The sequence below is a fragment of the Rhipicephalus sanguineus genome, chromosome 3, assembly GCF_013339695.2.
Source record: "Rhipicephalus sanguineus isolate Rsan-2018 chromosome 3, BIME_Rsan_1.4, whole genome shotgun sequence".
NCBI lineage: Eukaryota > Metazoa > Arthropoda > Arachnida > Ixodida > Ixodidae > Rhipicephalus > Rhipicephalus sanguineus.
The window spans coordinates 12,153,303-12,173,503 of NC_051178.1; the positions used below are offsets into that span (position 1 = coordinate 12,153,303).

The window sequence follows — 20,201 nt, forward strand, 5'->3', positions numbered from 1 at the left end:
CATGGTGGGGTAGCGGCCGTTTCAGTAGATTGATATACACCAAAATTGGTATTGCGCGAAGTGACTGTATGAAGAACATGAACAACAGTTGTTAAGATGAAAACCATGACATGCATGTCATGTATGTCATGATTTACATGCCACGCTCATGATGCATTCGTGGCCGCTTCGCTAGCTTGATGTACACCAAAATTCGTATTGCGCGCAGCGACTGTATGACGAACGTAAATGAGACATGGTAACATGAAAATCATGACATGCATGACATGTACAACATGATTTACATGTCATGCTCATGGCGGACTCGTGGCCGTTTCGCTTGCTTGATATCCAGCACAATTGGTGTTGTGCTATGTGACTGTATGAAGAACATGAATAACAGGTGCTGGCATGAAAGCCATGACATATATGACATGTATGTAATGATTTACATGCCTCGCTCATGGTGCACTTGCGGCCGTTTCACTGGCATAATATGCACCAAAATTGATATTGCGTGACACGACCGTATGACGAACGTAAGTGAGAGGTGGTAACATGAAAATCATGACATGCAAGTCAAGTACAACCTGATTTACATGCCACGCTCATGGTGCGCTAGCGGCCGTTTCAGTAGATCGATATGCACCAAAATTGGTATTGCGCTAAGTGACTGTATGAAGAACATGAATAACAGTTGGTAAGATGAAAACCATGACATGCATATCATGTATGTCATGATTTACATGCCACGCTCATGATGCATTCGCGGCCGCTTCGCTAGCTTGATGTACACCAAAATTGGTATTGCGCGCAGCGACTGTATGACGAACGTAAAGGAGACATCGTAACATGAAAATCATGACATGCATGACATGTACGACATGATTTACATGTCATGGTCATGGCGCATTCGTCGCCGTTTCGCTTGCGTGATATGCACCAAAATTGGTATTGCGCCTCGCGACTGCATGACGAACGTAAATGAGAGGTGGTAACATGGAAGCATGACATGCAGGTCATGTACGACATGATTTGCAAGCCACACTCATGATACATTCGCGGCCGTTTTCCTAGCTTGATATATACCAATATTGGTATTGCGCAACGCGACTGTATGACGAACATGAATAACAGGTGGTAACATGAAAACCGTGACATGATGTCATGTATGTCATGATTTACATGCCGCGCTCATGGTGCATTCGCGGCCGTTTCGCTAGCTTGATATACACCAAAATTGGTATTGCGTGAAGCGACTGTATGACGAACGTAAATGAATGGTGTTAACATGAAAATCACGGCATGCATGTCATGTATGGCATGATTTACATGCTATACTCGTGGTGCACTCGCGGCCATTTCGTTCGCTTGATATACACCAAAATTGATATCGCGCGATGTGACTGTATGACGAACATAAATGAGAGGTCTTAACATGCGAATCATGTTATGCATGTCATGTACGGTATGATTTACATGCCGCGGTCATGGTGTGTTTCCGGCCGTTTTGTTAACTGGATATATACCGAAATTGGTATGGCACGACTCGAGTGCGTGATGAACATAAGCGACAGGTCATGCATTGTATATACCAGAATATGCGTTTCATTGGCATGGTGTCTAGATTGTGCATGCATGCGTGCATGGCAGACATGCGATATATGGTGGACTAGATGCATTGGCATGAATGATTTCATTTGGCTCAGAGACAAACGAGGCGATGTATGTAGATCTTTGCTGGCTGCTTCGCATTACATCGATTCCCACAGTGCGTGAGATCTGCCGAATTTTTTTCTGTAGATAAACCCTATCATCCCAATCCACGTACGTAGACGTGAGATACATCGAAACCAAGTCTAGGAAGTTTTGTGCTCTAATGCCCGTTTTTAACTGAAAATTCAACTGCCCAAAGGTATCTATGTTATCCGTTATGCACTCTAATAACTCTTCGTGCGGCAGGGAGTAATATAGATCCTTTATGTCAACAGAAAACGCGTGCACATCAGCATGATCCGCCCGTTCCAGAAATTCAATCAGTGCCTGCGAACTCTGGATCAGAAAGGGGTCATCAACCGTAAGACACTTCAGGCTGTCTTGAATAAACAACCCAAGTTGCTTCTGCCATGTCCCTCTCTCTGAAACGATTACGCGAAAAGGCATGTTAACCTTGTGCATTTTCGCCGAGAAGAACATGCAGGGGCCGTTTTTCTCACTCTGCCTGATTCGCTTTGCTGAATCCTGTAGCTCGAGCTTCCGACACATTTCTATAGCTAGCGTTTGCACCTTTTATAAACGGACATTGTTACAAATATTAAAAAGAGAGCTTTCTAAGAGGCCGTGGTCGCCTTTTCCAGGAACATACCATGACGAAGAACCGTGAAACCACCTTCCTTATCCGAGGGCACAGCACAAGGTTCACTGTCTCTTAGAAAATTCGCTCTCCTTAACGGAAATCCGGAACTAGGAGGCTTACCACGAAGCAGCACGTCGACGCCCTCTGAGACGCACCTGTCCAAGTCCTCAGTGGAGGCACGGCTAGCAACAGAGCGCACCATGGAAAGAAGCTCAGGTGGGGATTCCTCGTGGTCCACAGCGAACTTCAGCCCTAAGGCCAAAGTTTTACGCACGTAGTCTGGGAGAACAACATCGCTGCATGTGTGGACCACACCAGCATGTCGGGACTTGACTGGGCGCTGAGCGCGGAGTCTATTCAGCTCTTGAACCCACAGGTTGTCCGCAGTATGATCGATCCGATCGCAGTACTCACTGCATCATCTTTTCTTTAGTCCTGGTCGAAGTTCACTTTGTTGCAGCTGGACGAACAGGGCATCACGGTATGTGCGCTCCTGTCGGTGCCACTCGGACCTCAGAATTCTGCACACCCTGACCCTGTGTCCAACAGAAGGGTAGTAACCACCGAACAAGGCCTTTACATCCGGCGGCAGCTGCTTCGCGCGTGTGCAGAAAGCAAAGGTGCGCGCACGACAAAGGGATACTGCGATGAGGGTAATGAGGAATTAAGTTTCCTAGGAAGCACTGGCGCACGCACGCGCTGACCGGTTTGCGTTTGTTTTCATGTTTTGTTTTGTTGCGCAGCGTCTGCCTTAACGTTTTTCGCTTAGTGCATCCTCTGTCACATGTTCATCTTTTGCATTTTGTGCCATATATAAATGTTCGATTCTGCTTAATAAAATCAGTTGCAAGTTAGTGCCCGTCCTCGTTTTTTTTCTGTCCAAGTACCCGCCCCCCGTTCGCGCTATACATTTCGTCATAACATACCAACTAGCCCAAGCCGCTACCCTTCAAAGTCTTATGTCGGGCAGATCGGAAGGTGCATCAACGTTCGTGCAAGGGAACATGAAATAACCATAATTATTAAAGAGAACGCGAATTTACCAGCGCATGTCCGACATTGCATGTGCGTACCGAATTTCCGTGTGATCCGAGTTTTGGGCCCAAGCTAAGATAGCACCGCACGGGAACTTTTGGAAGCCTTTTTAGGAGAGGAGCTCCTTAAGGTGGCGGTTCCACTACCACCATCTTGCCAATAGTTCGAAAAAAATCACAGCATATCCACGGGGTGAATGATGATGAGTGGGGCGAAGCTACGGAGGGAATCATCTGTAAACCGTGAAACTCTTCCGTGAAATGCGCCCAGTACATAATATAAAGAGTGTGAAACATCGTGTATATATTAAACATCAAACTTTTATTGTACTGTTGGTTTACGTGGTCCCTTCATTATCACTTGTGATCGGTGAATTGCAAGGAAGAAGTCCACTCCCGAGCGAAAGAGCGCCAAGAGCGACCGCATTCCCCGCTCGCCCTGTGCGAATTAAAGGCAAGGCTAGAGGGAAGACAGGACGCGCGTTCCACGACGCCAGGTCGGTAGCATGGCCAACGAAAGCCAACGGAACGCGATCGTGCAAGTGCTCCGGCTTCGCATCGCCTCATGGTTCCATTTAGCGTCCCAAAACCAAACATATTGCTCAAGGTGTGCCTTGCGTTTTTCGTAGAAATAATTTCTTTATCATGTACACTAAGACGAAAAGTTGAAAGCTCACTAGAGTGTATCGCCCGCAAAGTATTTCTTTTAGTGTGATTTAACTCTCGTACGGCAGGGTCCTCGCGCCGTTGCCGGTCCACCTCGCCCGTTGACGATCGGGCGAGGTGGCTACATGCAACTACTACCCTACTACTACACTTTAAGAAAAACATCTGGCGTTCTTTCGTTCTGCTTCTACAAAACATCTGGCGTCTTTCGTTGGTTTATTTCATCAATCAACGGCGTTTTGAACAAAATTTTTATTGTTTAATCACGCACAGGAGAAATCTCACCAGGCACTACCTTGGAGGTAAACAATGGCTGCTAATGGCAATGAGAGACAGAAGAAGTCGGCTTTTAGCTAACACTTACACTTCTACTTCTACTAACGTTTCCTACTGGAACATGCCAATGGCTGCTAATGGGGAATGAGAGACAGAAGAATTCGGCTTTTAGTTAACGCGCACGCTGCGAATTTTTTATTGTTCAACAACGCACAGGAGAAATCTCCCACCGGCACCACCTTGGAGGTCAAAGTGTAAGACTTGTTACTCACTACTACGACCACTACGAGGGACGAACGGGTGCCGCCTTAAGGAGCTTCGCCCCTAAAACAACAGACGACGCCACTCATCCACGTTTGCAGAAAGCGAGAAAATTGCGCGCGCAAGTATGGTCAGCGTCGCCTCGCGCGTGTTTTATATGTTATATATGTCGCGCTAGGTCACGGAAATCGGCCGAGCACAAACGCGGACGGCGTCTTTCACCTACAATCGGGGCCAACTGTTGGCGTCGTTTCAACGACATGACGATAAGTGCTCCAGTTTGTAAGGACAAACGCTCGCTTCCTATTGCAGCCCTTGAGAAAGGACAGCGCAGCGTCTAAAACAATCGCTTCAGAACAAAAGAAAAAAAAACTCACAGCATATCCACGGAGTGAATGATGATGAGTGGGCGAAGCTGCGGAGGTTCATCGGTAAACCGTGAATCTTCCGTGAATTCTGCCCAGTACATCATCACCGACGTGAGATCGGGCGCGTTTATACTAAAGGTTCGATGAGTTATGACGACTTGCAGCGCACTTTAATTTTACATGTACGCTGTGAATTTTCATTGTTTAGAAAACCATTGCTTAGAAAACATCTGGCGTCTTTCGTTAAGGAGCTGGCGTCTTTTCGTTTTGCTTTAGAAACATCTGGCGTTCTTTCGTTTTGCTTTTACAAAACATCTGGCGTCTTTTGTTGGTTTATTTCATCAATCAACGGCGTTTTGAACAAAATTTTTATTGTTTAATCACGAACAGGAGAAATCTCACCAGGCACTACCTTGGAGGTAAAGAATGGCTGCTAATGGGAATGAGAGACAGAAGAAGTCGGCTTTTAGCTAACGCTGCGAATTTTTTATTGTTCAACAACGCACAGGAAAAATCTCCCACCGGCACCACCTTGCAGGTCAAAGCGTAAGACTGGTTACATACTACGCTACGAGGGACGAACGGGTGCCGCTATAAGGAGCTTCGCCCCTAAAACACGCACACACACGCACACTGGTGCGTACAACAGCGTGCACTCACACACGCACACACACACGCTCTCACCCACACGCACGCGTAACGCTCTCACTAACGCACTCACTCACATATTATAATGTGCCTCAGATAAATAGTATTGAACAAAAGATCAATCAAACGCTTCGCAGCGTTTCAGTGGAATTGCACGGCCGCTACTAAAACAATCATTTTGGTTCATTTTAGCGACCGTGCCAGTGACTTTTATAGCATCGCGCGAGCGCATGTCTGTTGTGTGTGTGTGGGGAGGGGGGGGGGGGGCGTGCTTTTGCTTATTACAATTGGAGGAGGAAAAAATGGACCGACAGATTTCAGCAAATTATAATTCGAGAGTTATCTGCGAAATTTCATCCTCTCAAACTGCAATAAACGGTTACCAAAATAAAGTACATCTTGATGATCAGTTGAACACATGACTACCACTAATTACCGGAGTTAGAACCTCCTAGAACACATGCTTCTGCCAGCGAGACGTCTGACAATGAATGCGTTTGCGTGAGGAAGAAAATTATTTTTCCATGTGAGGCATGATTTTTTTTCTCTTGGGAACAGTAATAAACCAAGATGGTTTGTGCGTTGGAGGGCAAGACACCCCGTTATTTTCATCTCTTTGTTCTCATTTGTAACCTTTCGCGACGCTGTGCAGGCGCGTTCGTGGTCGTCTCGCACGAGCGTTTACAACGATGAAAGCCAGGGGCAAGACGCGCGTAGTCACACATACTGCTGACTGAACTTCTTGTATAGCTTCCACAGCGTTGCATATATTGTATGAAACTGAGTATAGGTACATCGGCCAGCGTAGGCGTGCACACGAGGGGGCTGGGCGCCCCCCCCTCCTCCTTTGGAGGGAGAGAATACAACATTTATTGGTAGAAATAAGTCGCTATTGGGGGTGGGCCTCCTAGTCCGGAAGACCTTTGGCTCTTGCCGCCGCCCGGGCACGACGGTCGACCAGGGCTTGTTGCTACACTGGTTCAGAGCTGGACAGGGTCGCCTTGGGGGCTTACATGACCGGTCATGTAGGCTTTTACAGAATCCAGTTCTTATTTATTCTTGTTCTATAAAAGCATGAATACACTTATTTGTTGTGGAAAGCTGTGGTTTTCCTTTATTTTGAATTGCAGGCACCATCGACAAGTTTTCCATTTAGGTTGCCGCAAAAGTTTTTCAACAAAATGTTCGTCAGTAGCATATGTATCGGCACTATTTTGTTCATGTGGCCAGTCTCACGTGCGTCTAAGTCAGGTTATTCTTCGTTGACCAGACATTGCACTGTCCGCCTTGTACTTTGCTACGAACTAGTTGTTATCCGATCATTAGTAGTAGTTCTGGCTACGCAGCAAGCCGCTTTACGACAAAGTAGCAGTGCGCAACAGCGTTATCACTAGGTAGAGTAGTCCTCCTCAGTCGAACTGTTTCCTGACACCGTAGCCCTCATTAGTGGCAAAGACAGTGATCGTCTTATCCGAAGTGAGTGCGTCTTTTCACAAAGCACAATATAACTTTTCCAGGGTCCCGTACATTGAATATTCTGCCACGTTGTCTAGAAGGTTCTGCATCTTCAACAAAGTCTCGCTTCTGTCGCATCGTTGCAACTAGGACGTAATTACCGGATTGGGTACAACTTACCACTACTGGGTCAGTGGAAGTTGTCGGCACAGTGCTCGACAGGCATACTTTGAAAATTCCGGCAATGACAAGCTTTCATACGTTCACCATCGTGTCCCCTTTGAAGCGGCGCTACATACGTATCATTCACACGGCATGTCAGCGTCCTTCCTTTCACAATTTCGAACCTCACAGGCACGAAAACACTCAAAGGAACGCGCAAAACACAAGCAGCTGAACCACAAAGAGATGCACATTACTAAAGACGTGCCGGGGAACACTGGTTCTAAGAATGCGTGACGAACGCGCAATCTTCCTGCATACCGAAACCATTTGCCGCTTGATGAGATCACCCCACCTGCTGACGTGGGGCGAGTGGAAAGGGTTTATCACTAAGCCCTCCTCCTTTTACGGTTGATGTTTGTTACGCGCGGCGACTAGACTTAGCTAGTGAAGCAAACTATGAGGCCTGGAAATATAATTCATGCCTGTTCTACCCGTTTTATTATGTTTAATTGCGCCACTTTTGGCGAACGCTTGAACTCGCATAAAGCAACTTGATGTTTCATTTCATAGATGGAGCTACCACCAAAAAACGCCTGTGAGACTTATGATTCATTGAAAATATTTTGTTTGAAGCACTGAGTGGTCAAGTTAGTGAGCACAAGTAGATAAAAGACACAATATGCATCTACTAATGTGCAATACTCGTTGGCAATTAGCGTCTAAAAGGAAAAAAAGCGAGTTTCTACGGGACTGGTCAGCAGGAAAATTACGTAAATTCACTGCTGTCTTGCAGGTTCCCTAATAAAGATAAAGGAATTTTCTCTTCATAGAATCATAGAAAGGGCCTTGCTTCTTCATTATGTAGAAGTTCACAGTAGCAGCTTGTATAGTTTTGTCGCTTCATCGGTAATGCGTCACCAAGTACAGCCATAAACTGCCGCATTGACACAATAATAATTCATCAAGTTTTCTTCAGAACACAAAGCAACTTCGCACGAAAATAAGTGTAGTGTAGTCTACGTAGCCATTAAATATTATTGTTCTGCTTTGAAAAGTAAAAAAGATATTCTCACAAAAACTTTTAATATTTTGCCCATTTTCATTGGAGCGTAAATAAATTACTAATTATTTTATGACTAATATCTCTTCCTATAAACCTTAAATAGCACTTCTTCTAAAGGCACGGTAAATTTGGTCTTGTTATGTTTAACAGTTTCGCCGTACTGGCCGTACAACGGAGGCTTGTACAACGAAAATGCCTTTTGTTGCTCACACTATTTTCATTGCTATTAGGTAACGCTTCCGAACAGGCATTAACACCAGGTGTCATTAGAAAGCGGAGATCATAAGCTTTCTGAATTATTACAATTAATATTTATTTGTCAAGCGCAGCGAGCACAGTGTGTCCGCAAACAATGCGTAAAATGCGGAGGGGGGTTCGCCGGAGTGGGACCGCCACCTTAATGCATCACCTTGTCGGTCGTCGCTCCATCCGGCGTGCCCCGCCGTCGCGTCTCCCCCATCATTCAATAGATGGCGCTGTCCCATAGAAATGCATGCAAACTGCAGTTGGTTGACGATATACTAGATGGGGCTGCGCCATAGAGATAGAAAAAATAAAATAAAAAATAAAAGAATGAAATAAAAAATTAAAAAATGAAAGAAAAAATAAAGAAAGGTAAAAGAACTTTAAAAATAACAAAAGGAAAAAAAAGAAAAATGATCAAAGCGGCGTATCGCTTTGTTTACTGCTGGGCGAAACCACTGAACATTTCATGGTGTAACCATGATTGCTTCAGGAGCTTCGCCCAAGCTCTTCATCATTAACCCATGGATATGCTGTAATTTTTTTCCTTCACAATGACGGACCACCAGGTAGCCCAAGTTTCTCTTCTCGTACAATACACAGCGCTAACTGTCAACTCAGATTTATTGAAGAACACTCACGCATATATACTCATGAAAAATAATCTCGCGGTGCGGCTGGGAGAAACTGGAGGTGCTCCACCGTACGGCAATACGGCAGTACTACAGCCTGCCCCTTACTTCACGAGTAGGGCCAACGCTCGCGGAGGCGGGAGACATGCCGCTATCGCTGAGGGCCGACATTCGTGCGCTCAACCACATCCATCGAATGCAGCGCACGCACCACGGCCAACAGCTTGTATTCCGCCTAGACTCCCTGCCACACTCGAGAATGGGTCAGTGCCTCGCAGCTTACAGAGTCCTGGTGACGCAAGCGCCGGACGTGAACGTCCTCAGCGTCCCTCCCTACCGGCACCGTCCATTGACAATCTGGACTCACATCCCGGGAGTGAAGAGCAAACGGACAACGCCGGCGTGCGCGCTTCGGCAGGAGACTGCTGCCACGCTTGACGATCGTCTCGCCGGGCACCTGCAGCTCTACACGGACGGCTCGGTGCTCAGCGACGGCTCCGCTGCGGCCGCGTGCTTCGTGCCTTCGATGGAGCTGCAAAACCAGTGCCGGATCATGTGTGAGGCATCGTCGACGATCGCCGAGCTCGCCGCACTCGACCTCGCGGCCGATGCCCTCATCGAGCTCAAAGTTCCGTCGGGGTCCGTTCTCTCCGACTCTCGTGCCGCTCTCCAGCTGCTCGCGAAGAGCTTCCAGGGACCACCAGTTGCCTCCCGCATCGTCCGAAAGCTGGAGGCGATTCAGGACCTCGGATGTGATCTCGTGCTGCAGTGGATTCCGGCACACGTCGGAATTGCGGGCAACGAGGCAGCCGACGAGCTGGCGAAAGCGGCGCACAGCGCGGACAAACCCCTGACATCAGCTGTGAACGCGTATGACGTCGCAGGAGACCCGAATTGCACGCATTGCACGCAGCCTGAAACGCTGGAACACATTCTCCTGCAATGCGTGCAATACTCCGACGAGCGTCGCATTCTCGTCGGATGCTACCGAGAGCAGGGACTCGCCACCAACAGTGTCGACGAGTTTCTATTCCCGAAGGCGCACGGCACTATCATCAAACGTGCCCACAGTGCGCTGCTGCTGGAGTGCCTCGTGTCCTGCGTGCTCTCTGAGCGCCTCTAGACAAGAGGAGCTGATGAATACCGACAAGGTCCTGCGACTTCACCATGAATTCAACGGACTTTGATTTCTCATGAGCCGCGGCTACGTGCTGTGGCGAGTGCTTCGCACTCGCGTTGTGTGTGGTGCTTTTTTTTTTTTTCATGGCCCGACAACGGCTGTCCTTGGTGCGGCGCTCCTTCTCCTCCTGGCCTACATGGCGGACTTGACTGTGTGCAGCGGGCACGTTACGATTACCGCTCCGACAACGTCACACTCACTATCATTTATTTCTTCTCCCTACCTTTCATTCCCATCTCCCCATCCCCGCACCGACCAGTTGAGGTGTCGCCGACTGGGCAGACAGTTACGGGCGGTGCTTTTATCTTCACCTTTTTTGTTTACTTTAATAACCACTTAGTAAAAACGTGATCTGAAACGAAAAGAAAATAGGAAATTTAGTGACTGGCAATGAGGAAATCTAATTCGATATTATGCAGCATTATTGACGGCCTAGCTTCACATGCTTCACCAAATTTGCTGATGAAAAACGCCTCTTCAATCTCTCGCTCCGTCTTTTCGTTTAATCTTGCGAGCACAGTTGCTTCTGTGAGCTTAGGCGCGCAACCGCACTCCCTGGAATGCAGCGAAAGATTTGAACACAGCGGTCCACTCAAACGCCTACGTATCCAAGCCATGGCCTCGCGTTTTTCTCTTTAGAGGGATGCTCGGCATTATTAACAGAGTCGTGTCGTCGTTCTTCTCCTCACTCCTCCACAGCGAACCAAGTACAATAATCAACAATCATTGTATTGAAGGGCTCTGCTAACGGCTCTTTAAAACTTACAGTAAATTACAAAACTTGCAATGGGTACTGGTGAAAGGTCGCTGGTAATCTCAGGTTTGCCTATGAAAACTTTTCGGTATGAATATTGTGTTCCTTTTGTTACAGATGCTTCAACAGAAAGACTCAATCGCCGAAAGAGAAGACATCGAAGGAGGCGCTATCGCAGGAACAAGGTTAGTCTTGTCTTGTAAATGAAAGAACATAGAAACGCCAGGCCTGCGCGGAAAGCGCAGCACAGACACAGCGAAAGCTGGAAGAGCGGTATTTCTAGAGCTCATTATATATTCTCTTGTGGCTACTAATACAAGTACACTAGCAGCGTACCCACTGCTTCACAAACCATATTTTTGTGAAGTTGGGAAGCACGCACCACGAGATTATTCGTCATTCTGCGGAGAAGCGAGGTGCCATCTGTAAGGCATTCTGTCCACTTTGATGATACGACGGTTGATGAAGGTGAAGAATTATGGCTGAGCCTTTTGTAATGGGTTCGAAGCTTTAAACGACCCACTCGTTACGTAATTCGCATTGTGTGACGCCCGGTTGTTATTTAACTCTCTCACCACGCTTTATAACATACGTTAACGTGAGAAAGAGAGAGAGGCGAATTAACTTTATTGAGACCCTGAGGAAATGGATCATGGGAGCCTGCTTGGCAACCACTAGAAGCGCACATGGGAGGAACCCATTACGCTATAAATCATCATAATTTTTGTGAAGTAGGGAAACAGCCACTATGCATGTTTTCGTGCTTCTGCGGAGAACCGTGGACCCGCTAAACTCCTGTAAGGCATTATGTGCACTTTGTTGATGCTGTGGCTGATAACAATTAACAATTATGGCAGAGCCCTTAGTAATCGGTTGAAAGCATTCAACAACCCACTCGTTGCGCAGTTTGCATTGCGTGATGCCTTGTCTGTAATTTTACTCTTCTCCACACTACCTTACATATGTTGTTGTGGATCCTTCCCGTAATGAAGCCTGTATAGGGTCTTCTTGCAACGTAGTTTCAAGCACCGGCATGACTCTGAGGTAGAATACTGGGCTCCCACGCAGAGGACCCAGTTTCGAACCTGGTTCCATCCCGGATATTTTTTCTTATTTACTTTTTTTTCTTATTTCGCGCGATACTTGTTACGGACACTGGCGGCGGACAACTACGGCGCGAAAAATGGTCCTTGTGATCTCCATAACAGCTTTCGCTGTAAAAAATTCAGGAGCCCTTGCCTGATCGGGAAAATGGTGGCAAGGAGCTTAGCGTGTGCGTGCCTGACGTCCTACTTTTCTTTCTTTTACAGCGAAAGCTATTATGAGATCATTTGAACCGCCGTTTTGGCGCCGTAGTAGTCTGCCGCCGCCGAAGCCGCCGCCGGTGTCCGTAACCACTATCGCACGAAATAAGAAAAAAAGAAAATAAGAAAAAAAATCACAGCATATCCACGGAGTCAATGATGATGAGTGGGCGAAGCTGCGGAGGTTCATCGGTAAACCGTGAATCTTCCGTGAATTCTGCCCAGTACATCATCACCGACGTGAGATCGGGCGCGTTTATACTAAAGGTTCGATGCGAGTTATGACGACTTGCAGCTCACTTTAATTTTACATGTACGCTGTGAATTTTTATTGTTTAGAAAAACCATTGCTTTAGAAAACATCTGGCGTCTTCCGTTAAGCAGCTGGCGTCTTTTCGTTTTGCTTTAGAAACATCTGGCGTCTTTTCGTTTTGCTTTTAGAAAACATGTGGCGTCTTTCGTTGGTTTATTTCATCAATCAACGGCGTTTTCAACAAAATTTTTATTATTTAATCACGCACAGGAGAAATCTCACCAGGCACTACCTTGGAGGTAAACAATGGCTGCTAATGGGAATGAGAGACAAAAGAAGTCGGCTTTTAGCTAACACTTACACTTCTACTAACGTTTCCTACTGGAACATGCCAATGGCTGCTAATGGGGAATGAGAGAAAGAAGAATTCGGCTTTTAGTTAACGCGCACGCTGCGAATTTTTTATTGTTCAACAACGCACAGGAGAAATCTCCCACCGGCACCACCTTGGAGGTCAAGATCTGGTACTAGCGTTAAGACTGGTTACGCACTACGACGGGGACGAACGGGTGCCGCTTTAAGGGGCTTCGCCCCTAAAATTGCCAGGATGGAACGAGGTTCGAACCTGGGCCCTCTGCGTGGGATCCCAGTGTTCTACCTCAGGGCCATGCCGTTGCTTGAAATTCTGTTGCTAAAAGACCCTATGCAGGCCCCATCTCGGGAAGAAACCACAATAACATATGTAGTGTAGTGTGGTAGAAGAGTAAAATAACAACCAGGCGTCACACAAACGCGAATTCTGTAACCGGGCGTCACACAATGCAAATTGTGCAACGAGTGGGTTGGTGAGTGCTTCCAAGCCATTACAAAGGCCTCTACGATAATGCTTCATCGTCATCAGCCACAGCATCAACAAAGTGCACATAATGCCTTGCAGGTGTGTAGCCAGTACCACGGTTCTCCGAAGAATGACGAAAAATTCCATAGTGGCTGCTTTCCTACTTCACAAAAATTATGATTTATAGCGTAGTGGGTTCCTGGCAAGTGCACTTCCATTGGGTGCCAAGGAAGCCCATAAGGCTCCCATGATCCATTTCCTCAGGCTCTCAATAAGGTTAATTCCTTCTCTCTCTCGCTCTCCGGTTAACGTATGTTATAAATCGTGGTGGGACAGTTAAATAACGACCGGGTGTCACACAATATGAATTACGTAACTAGTGGGTTGTTTAAAGCTTCCAACCCATTACAAAGAATTAAGCCATAATTCTTCATCGTCATCAACCACCGCAATAACAAAGTGCACATAATGCCTCACAGATGTTACCTCGCATCTCCGCAGAATAACGAATAATGTTGGGTGCTTCCCAACTTCCCAAAAATTATGATTTGTGGCGTAGTGGGTACGTTGGTAATGTACTTGTATTAGTAGCCACAAGAGAGTTTATAACGGGCTGTAGAAATGCCGCTCTTCCAGCTTTCGCTGTGACTGTGCTGCGCTGTCCGCGCAGGACGTTTCTTTCTTTCTTTCTTTCTTTCTTTCTTTCTTTCTTTCTTTCTTTCTTTCTTTCTTTCTTTCTTTCTTTCTTTCTTTCTTTCTTTCTTTCTTTCTTTCTTTCTTTCTTTCTCTCTTTCTTTCTTTCTTTCTTTCTTTAGTTGTTTCTTTCTTTCTTTCCTTCCTTCTTTCGTTCTTTCTTCCTTGTTTTCTTTCTTTCTTTCCTTCTTCTTTCCTTGTTTCTTCCTTCCTTTCTTCCTTCTATTCTTTCTCCCTTTCTGTCTATCGCACTGCTTAATACTCCTTCGTTACTATTTCCTTCCTCACGCCGGAAATTGTACTGGCAGTACAGTTTTCAGCAGCGCTACGCTCCAATTGCCGATTCGAAACTCAAAGCGGACCATCGAACTCAGCGGAAAACAAGCAGCGCAAAATATGGAGCATAAGAGAAAAGCAACCATACACAACTGCCGGAACAATTTCAGGATATTCACAGAATGTCGAGTATAATCCCCAACATCAACAAGCACGAAATATTCATCAACATAACGGAATACATGTTTGACCATTCTTCCCAAACTTTCTGCCAACTTTCTGTCCAGAACGCTCAGGAAGATTTCACAGAGAATGGCAGTGGCCTAAACTTCACGGTTGAGTTGATGAAGGAAGGAGTTCTCCTGTTACTAGATAAGAAGCTAGAATTTTTTACATGCGCATGTGTGTTAAAGCTATCACCCGCTTTTACTTAAGCCATTACTAAATTTCAGATAAAACCATTCAGAAATAATAAAGGAGGGCATTGCCCTTTCCTGTGTTCGTTCTGCGTTGCTGAAACCTTGTTAGAATGGGCTACAGATAAGCTTCAATGAATATGTTTCAAGACTAAAGCAAGCGGGTTTTCCGGAAACAAGCCCAAGCCTGCGAAAAGATGCGTAAACGTTTGAATACAAATAGAACACAGGCTGGGGGGTATGATGAACGAACAACCAGAGGAAAGAACTACACAGTCATACCGTATACTCACCTAGTGGAGCATGGTTTGAAAAACGTGGCCAAACGATGTGGTGTTGACGTGTTTTTTTTGTCCGTACTTAAGCTTTAGTCCATGTGCGCAAAACCGCAGAAAAGCAGTGTTAAAGGGGTGGTGTCATCAAATTTCGAGGCTATAACATGCCTGTTGTGGGTTTCCTCTGTGTGCAAGGACACCCCAAACGTAGGGTCGGACACAGCAAGCGTTTAGAATACATTTTAATTTACTTCCAAAGTGCACCTAAATGCCCATTCTCCCAATCAATACCCATCGCGAGCGCGCCAACTGTGACGTAGCTCTATAGGAGGGGCAACGAAAGTTGTAGTGACGTCACACCAGATCTGCTGTAGTGACGTGAGTGACCTCCGGAGCTTTGCCACCTCCGGAATGTGCGTACCGGCTATAGTGAACTAGAATATACTCTAGTTCACTATAGTACCGGTAAGCATCAGTTGCTACATCACTCGCCGAGTTTCGATTGCTTTCTGGCTAAGTGCGTCTTCTCGCCTTTTGTTTTCGTCTTTTGTGTGCGCGCCGAAATGTTGCCAGGAATGCGTCACAGCCTTGCGTGGTCACATGACCAAGCCCCTACACTGCTACGTCACTGCCCAACCTCGGCGCCCAGAAACCGAAACCGAAAGTTGTGCACATCAAAAGGCGATATTCAACCATTTAGCGAGAATACGTGACTCTTGGTGCGTGTTTTAAAGTTCCGTGCGTTATGGGCATGCGTGAGGCATTGACGAGCCTGGCATGTTGACGGGCGAAAGAACCCTGAGTCCTTTATTGCGCTGCTTATAAAGCCATAGCAACAGCAAAGAGGGAAAGCAAAGGGAAAGGACACGGCTTGTGTCGAGTAGAAATGATGACGTGAGTTGCACTATCACATCACGATACATCCTCCTTTTGAACGTGCACATATTAGAACAACTTACACAAGTTGTCACAAGTCACAACTACAACTTAGCACGAGTTGTTCACCAATGCACCCGTGGTACTAACATACTGGACCTTGTTCTCACTAACGCACCAGTGACCACTGGGGCGATTATTTACATAGAAAGATTCAGTGACCACAAGCTCCTTAATTTCCAGATCAATCTACCCGTAACTTTTACAGGCTCAGTGAACAAAAGATTCCGGTATTATAACCGTTCTAATTTTCATCAGTTCAGCACGGAGCTAGAAGATTTTTATCACGAGCTTTTTTCTGCCGTCGTTTGCCTCACGGACCGTGAACGAAAACTGGATTCTTTTTAAACAAAAAATATTAGATTTAGTTGACAAGTTTGTGCCGCTAATCACTATATTCAACGATAAAACTAAAACCTGGTTTACTAAACATCTTCGAACATTACGAAATGAAACGAAACGTTCGTATAATACCGCGAAACCAAATGATTCTCTGTGCTACTGGGATAAATACAAGGTGTGCTTAGAAGACTACTGTAAAGCTTTAGGTGCAGCAAAGAAGAAATATTTCTCGCAGGACTTGCCCTTCACTTCTAAAAAATAACCCAAAAAGTTCTGGCAAATAATTTCACCCTACAATGTCTTCTAATCACATTACAGTACAAGATACTAAACAAACTCCGCTTTCTGATGAAGCTTCCGTGTTTGCTTTCAATGAGTATTTTGCCTCTGTTTTTACACAGGAAGATTGTTCCAATGTGCCATTTGTTCCAGATCAACCTTTCCCTTTCATGGCTCCAATCACCGTCACTGCCGAAGGTATAGCGAAACTCATCACCAATCTTAAAGTTTCTACTTCATCAGGCATTGATAACGTTAACTCTAAAATACTGAAGAACACTACTGATATTTCCAGTCGTTGCCTGTGTCTCATATTTAACCAGTCTTTATCATCAGGTGAGCTGCCTAAAGATTGGAAGATTGGCAAGGTAATTCCTGTATTCAAGTCCGGTGACAGGCACTCGACCCGTAATTATCGATCCATTTCACCAACATGCATATCCTGCAAACTACTTGAACATATCATAGCTTCACATATCTACGATCAGCTTGAATCAAATAATTTTTTTCTCTAATCAGCATGGCTTCAGGAAAGGCTACTCATGTGACACTCACTTACTCGAATTCACGACTGACCTTCACAATAATATGAACGCTAACGATCAAACCGATTGCCTCTTCCGTGATTTCGCCAAGGCATTCGATACTGTCCCTCAATGTCGTTTAATATCTAACCTGTCTGCACTTTGTATCGATTCATTAACCCTGTCTTGGCTACGCAACTTCCTCTCTTCGCGTGAGCAATTTACTGTGGTCAACGACGTCTCATCTAACCTTTGCGACGTCACGTCCGGTGTTCCCCAAGGCAGTGTAATAGGTCCCTTACTTTTTTTAATATACATTAACGATTAGCCCGCTAACCTTTCATCCTCGGTTAGGCTGTTCGCCGAGGATTGCGCCATATACCGCAACATTAAATGTTTTATTGACCATTCCGCTCTCCAAAATGACCCTGCCCTAACCTTTCGGTGATGTGAAACTTGGCAGATGTCCCTTAATACCTCGAAATGCAAGTTAATCTCGTTCACTCGAAAACGTACTAACTCAGCTTTTCACTATACGATTAATAACATCATGGTTTCGGCTACTCCATCGTACAAATATCTCGGCGTTCAGCTTTCATCAGATTTATCCTAAACTACGCATACAGCAGCTGTTTCATCGAACGCCTCTAGATCTCTTGGTTATCTCCGCAGAAACATGCGCAACGCTCCTTCTAACGTACGCGCATTATCATATATTACTTATGTTCGCCCACAACTAGAGTATGCAGCATCCACATGGTCACCATATGAAAATTACCTAGTACGTATGTTGGAAGCCCGCTAACCTTTCATCCGCAGTTAGGCTGTTCGCCGATGATTGCGCGAGATTCATCTCTGGCAACTACGACTATCATTCAAGCATTACACTATTAAAACCAGACCTTGCATTTCAGTCACTGGAAAAACGCCGCACCATTGCTCTTTTATGTCTGTTTTACAGGTACATTTATAGTGATAAATTTCATTGTTTCCCACATCATTCTCCTGTGCGCACATCCCGACGCATTCAAAACGCACGTAGTTTCATGCGCATTCATGGTCACACGCAGGCATTTAACTCATCATCACTACCTCGAGCCATTTCACATTGGAAGGATCTTCCTGATCACATTGTATCCATCCCTAATCGTGAAACATTCCGTGATAACCTGATTTCATTGCACTCTAGCATTGTATAACGCTGTTCCCTCTTGCTGTTTGTAATCTTTGTTTTTACTCTTTTTTCCTTTGTTTCTTTTTTTGCTTTTTGTCTGTATTCCTCTTTATTGTTTTTTAAATACTGATGCCCCCCTTACTCAATGCCCTTCAATGGGCCTGTAAGGCATTTTGAATAATAATAATAATAACCACTAGTGCAATTAACAGCACTCCAAAACAAAACAAAAAATAGGAAATAGTTCAGGGCAACTGTTGGACATTTGAGTTTTATTGTAGTCGTTGCGGTGGCCTGGACTGGCGGCTGGATCTTCGTAATGACGCAGTGGGGTATATCGCCATGACTGGTGGTGCATTAAACATATCGGGCAGGTCGGGCGTAGCAGGTGCAGTTTGTTGGACTTCGTCAGTACTAGGTTCGCTTTCAGGGCTCCCTAGATGAAAGCTTCGCTTGTGGGGAGATGATGTTGCCTGTTCCGACGAGGCCTTTTGTTTCTGTCTTCCGTCAAGACTTCGTACGATCTTGGATACACCCGCTTGACCACTTTCGCTTTCCGTGACCAATACTTTTTTTTGATCCTAACTATCTGTTCCTTGTCCAGTGGTGGCAGATCCCGTTTGGAATGATCCTTTTGAACACGTGTCCACACTTGCGCTGTCTTCTGCTCACTGAAATCTAGAAGTGTCGACCTGAATAGCCTTCCTTGGAGTAGTTCTCCGGGCGATCGTTCATCCTCTAAGGGTGTTGACCTGTAGCTCAGGAGGCCCAGCCAGAAATCTTCTCGTGCGTCTTTTGTTTTCTTCAAAATTCTTTTAGCTACCTGCACGCCCTTCTCTGCTAGTCCGTTGGACCTTGGGAACTCCGGGCTTGAGAGAACATGTCTGAGTCATACTTGCTTGCAAACCGGCTGAAATCGCGGCTGCTGAATTGGGGTCCGTTGTCTGTACACACCTCATATGGAATATCATATCTCAAAAATATGGCGCCCAGCTTGTCGATGATGGTTCTCGCCGATGTGTCCCGCAGCTCTTCCACTTCTGGAAAATTAGAAAGAGCGTCATACACGGACAGATACCACTTTCCTCCGTATTCGAACAGGTCGACACCGACCCTATACCATGGGTATTTTGGTGCTGGTCTCATGATAAGCGGTTCGTCAGGCTGACTATAGGCGTAGCGTTGGCACAAAGCACACCTATGGACCATGTCTGTGATCTCTGCATTATTAATCGGCCAAAAAAACGAATCTTCTTGCCCTTGCCTTACACTTGAGGCCCATGTGGCGTTCGTGGACTCATCCCATCATCTGGCTCCTCATGGACACAGGCACTATCACTTTGGTACCTTTCAGTAAGATGCCTTCACGACTGACAGTTCACCTGTGAAAGCTTTCAGCTGTCCTTCAACAATATCGCCAGCGCGAATGGCCTGTATTACGGAACGTAAGTAGGGATCCTTTTCAGTTTCCTCGTGTAGCCGCTTCAGAGTGACATCGCTGACCAGAGCCGTAACCCAACTCACGGCATGTATTTCCACGTCGGCGTCAGTGTCCACATCGTCCTGGTCTGACTTCACGGCTGTGGCTCGCGACAGCATGTCCGCCAAGATTTCGTTTCCTGGGCCGTAGCGATGAACATAATCATACTTGAGTAGGCGCATCAAAAAATTTGTAATCGAGGCGGCATATCAGCGATTGCTTTCTGAGCTATCAACGGCCTATGATCGGTTTGCAAGATTATCTGTCGACCATAGATGAAGTAGTGAAAGGTTTGGCATCGGAACGTCATTGCTAATGTTTCCTTTTCATT

General features: G+C 45.9%; 1 protein-coding gene across 1 annotated transcript in view; it reads left to right on the forward strand.

Annotated features, from left to right (window-relative positions):
* LOC119384801 (uncharacterized) overlaps positions 1-19,962 on the forward strand; it is a 111,236-nt gene extending 91,274 nt beyond the window's left edge. The window contains exons 5-6 of the mRNA XM_037652497.2: positions 11,198-11,265; positions 19,870-19,962. Of these exons, the coding sequence (XP_037508425.2) occupies positions 11,198-11,265; positions 19,870-19,962 (161 nt within the window). The remainder of the gene's footprint in view (positions 1-11,197; positions 11,266-19,869) is intronic.
* Positions 19,963-20,201: the final 239 nt, after the last annotated feature.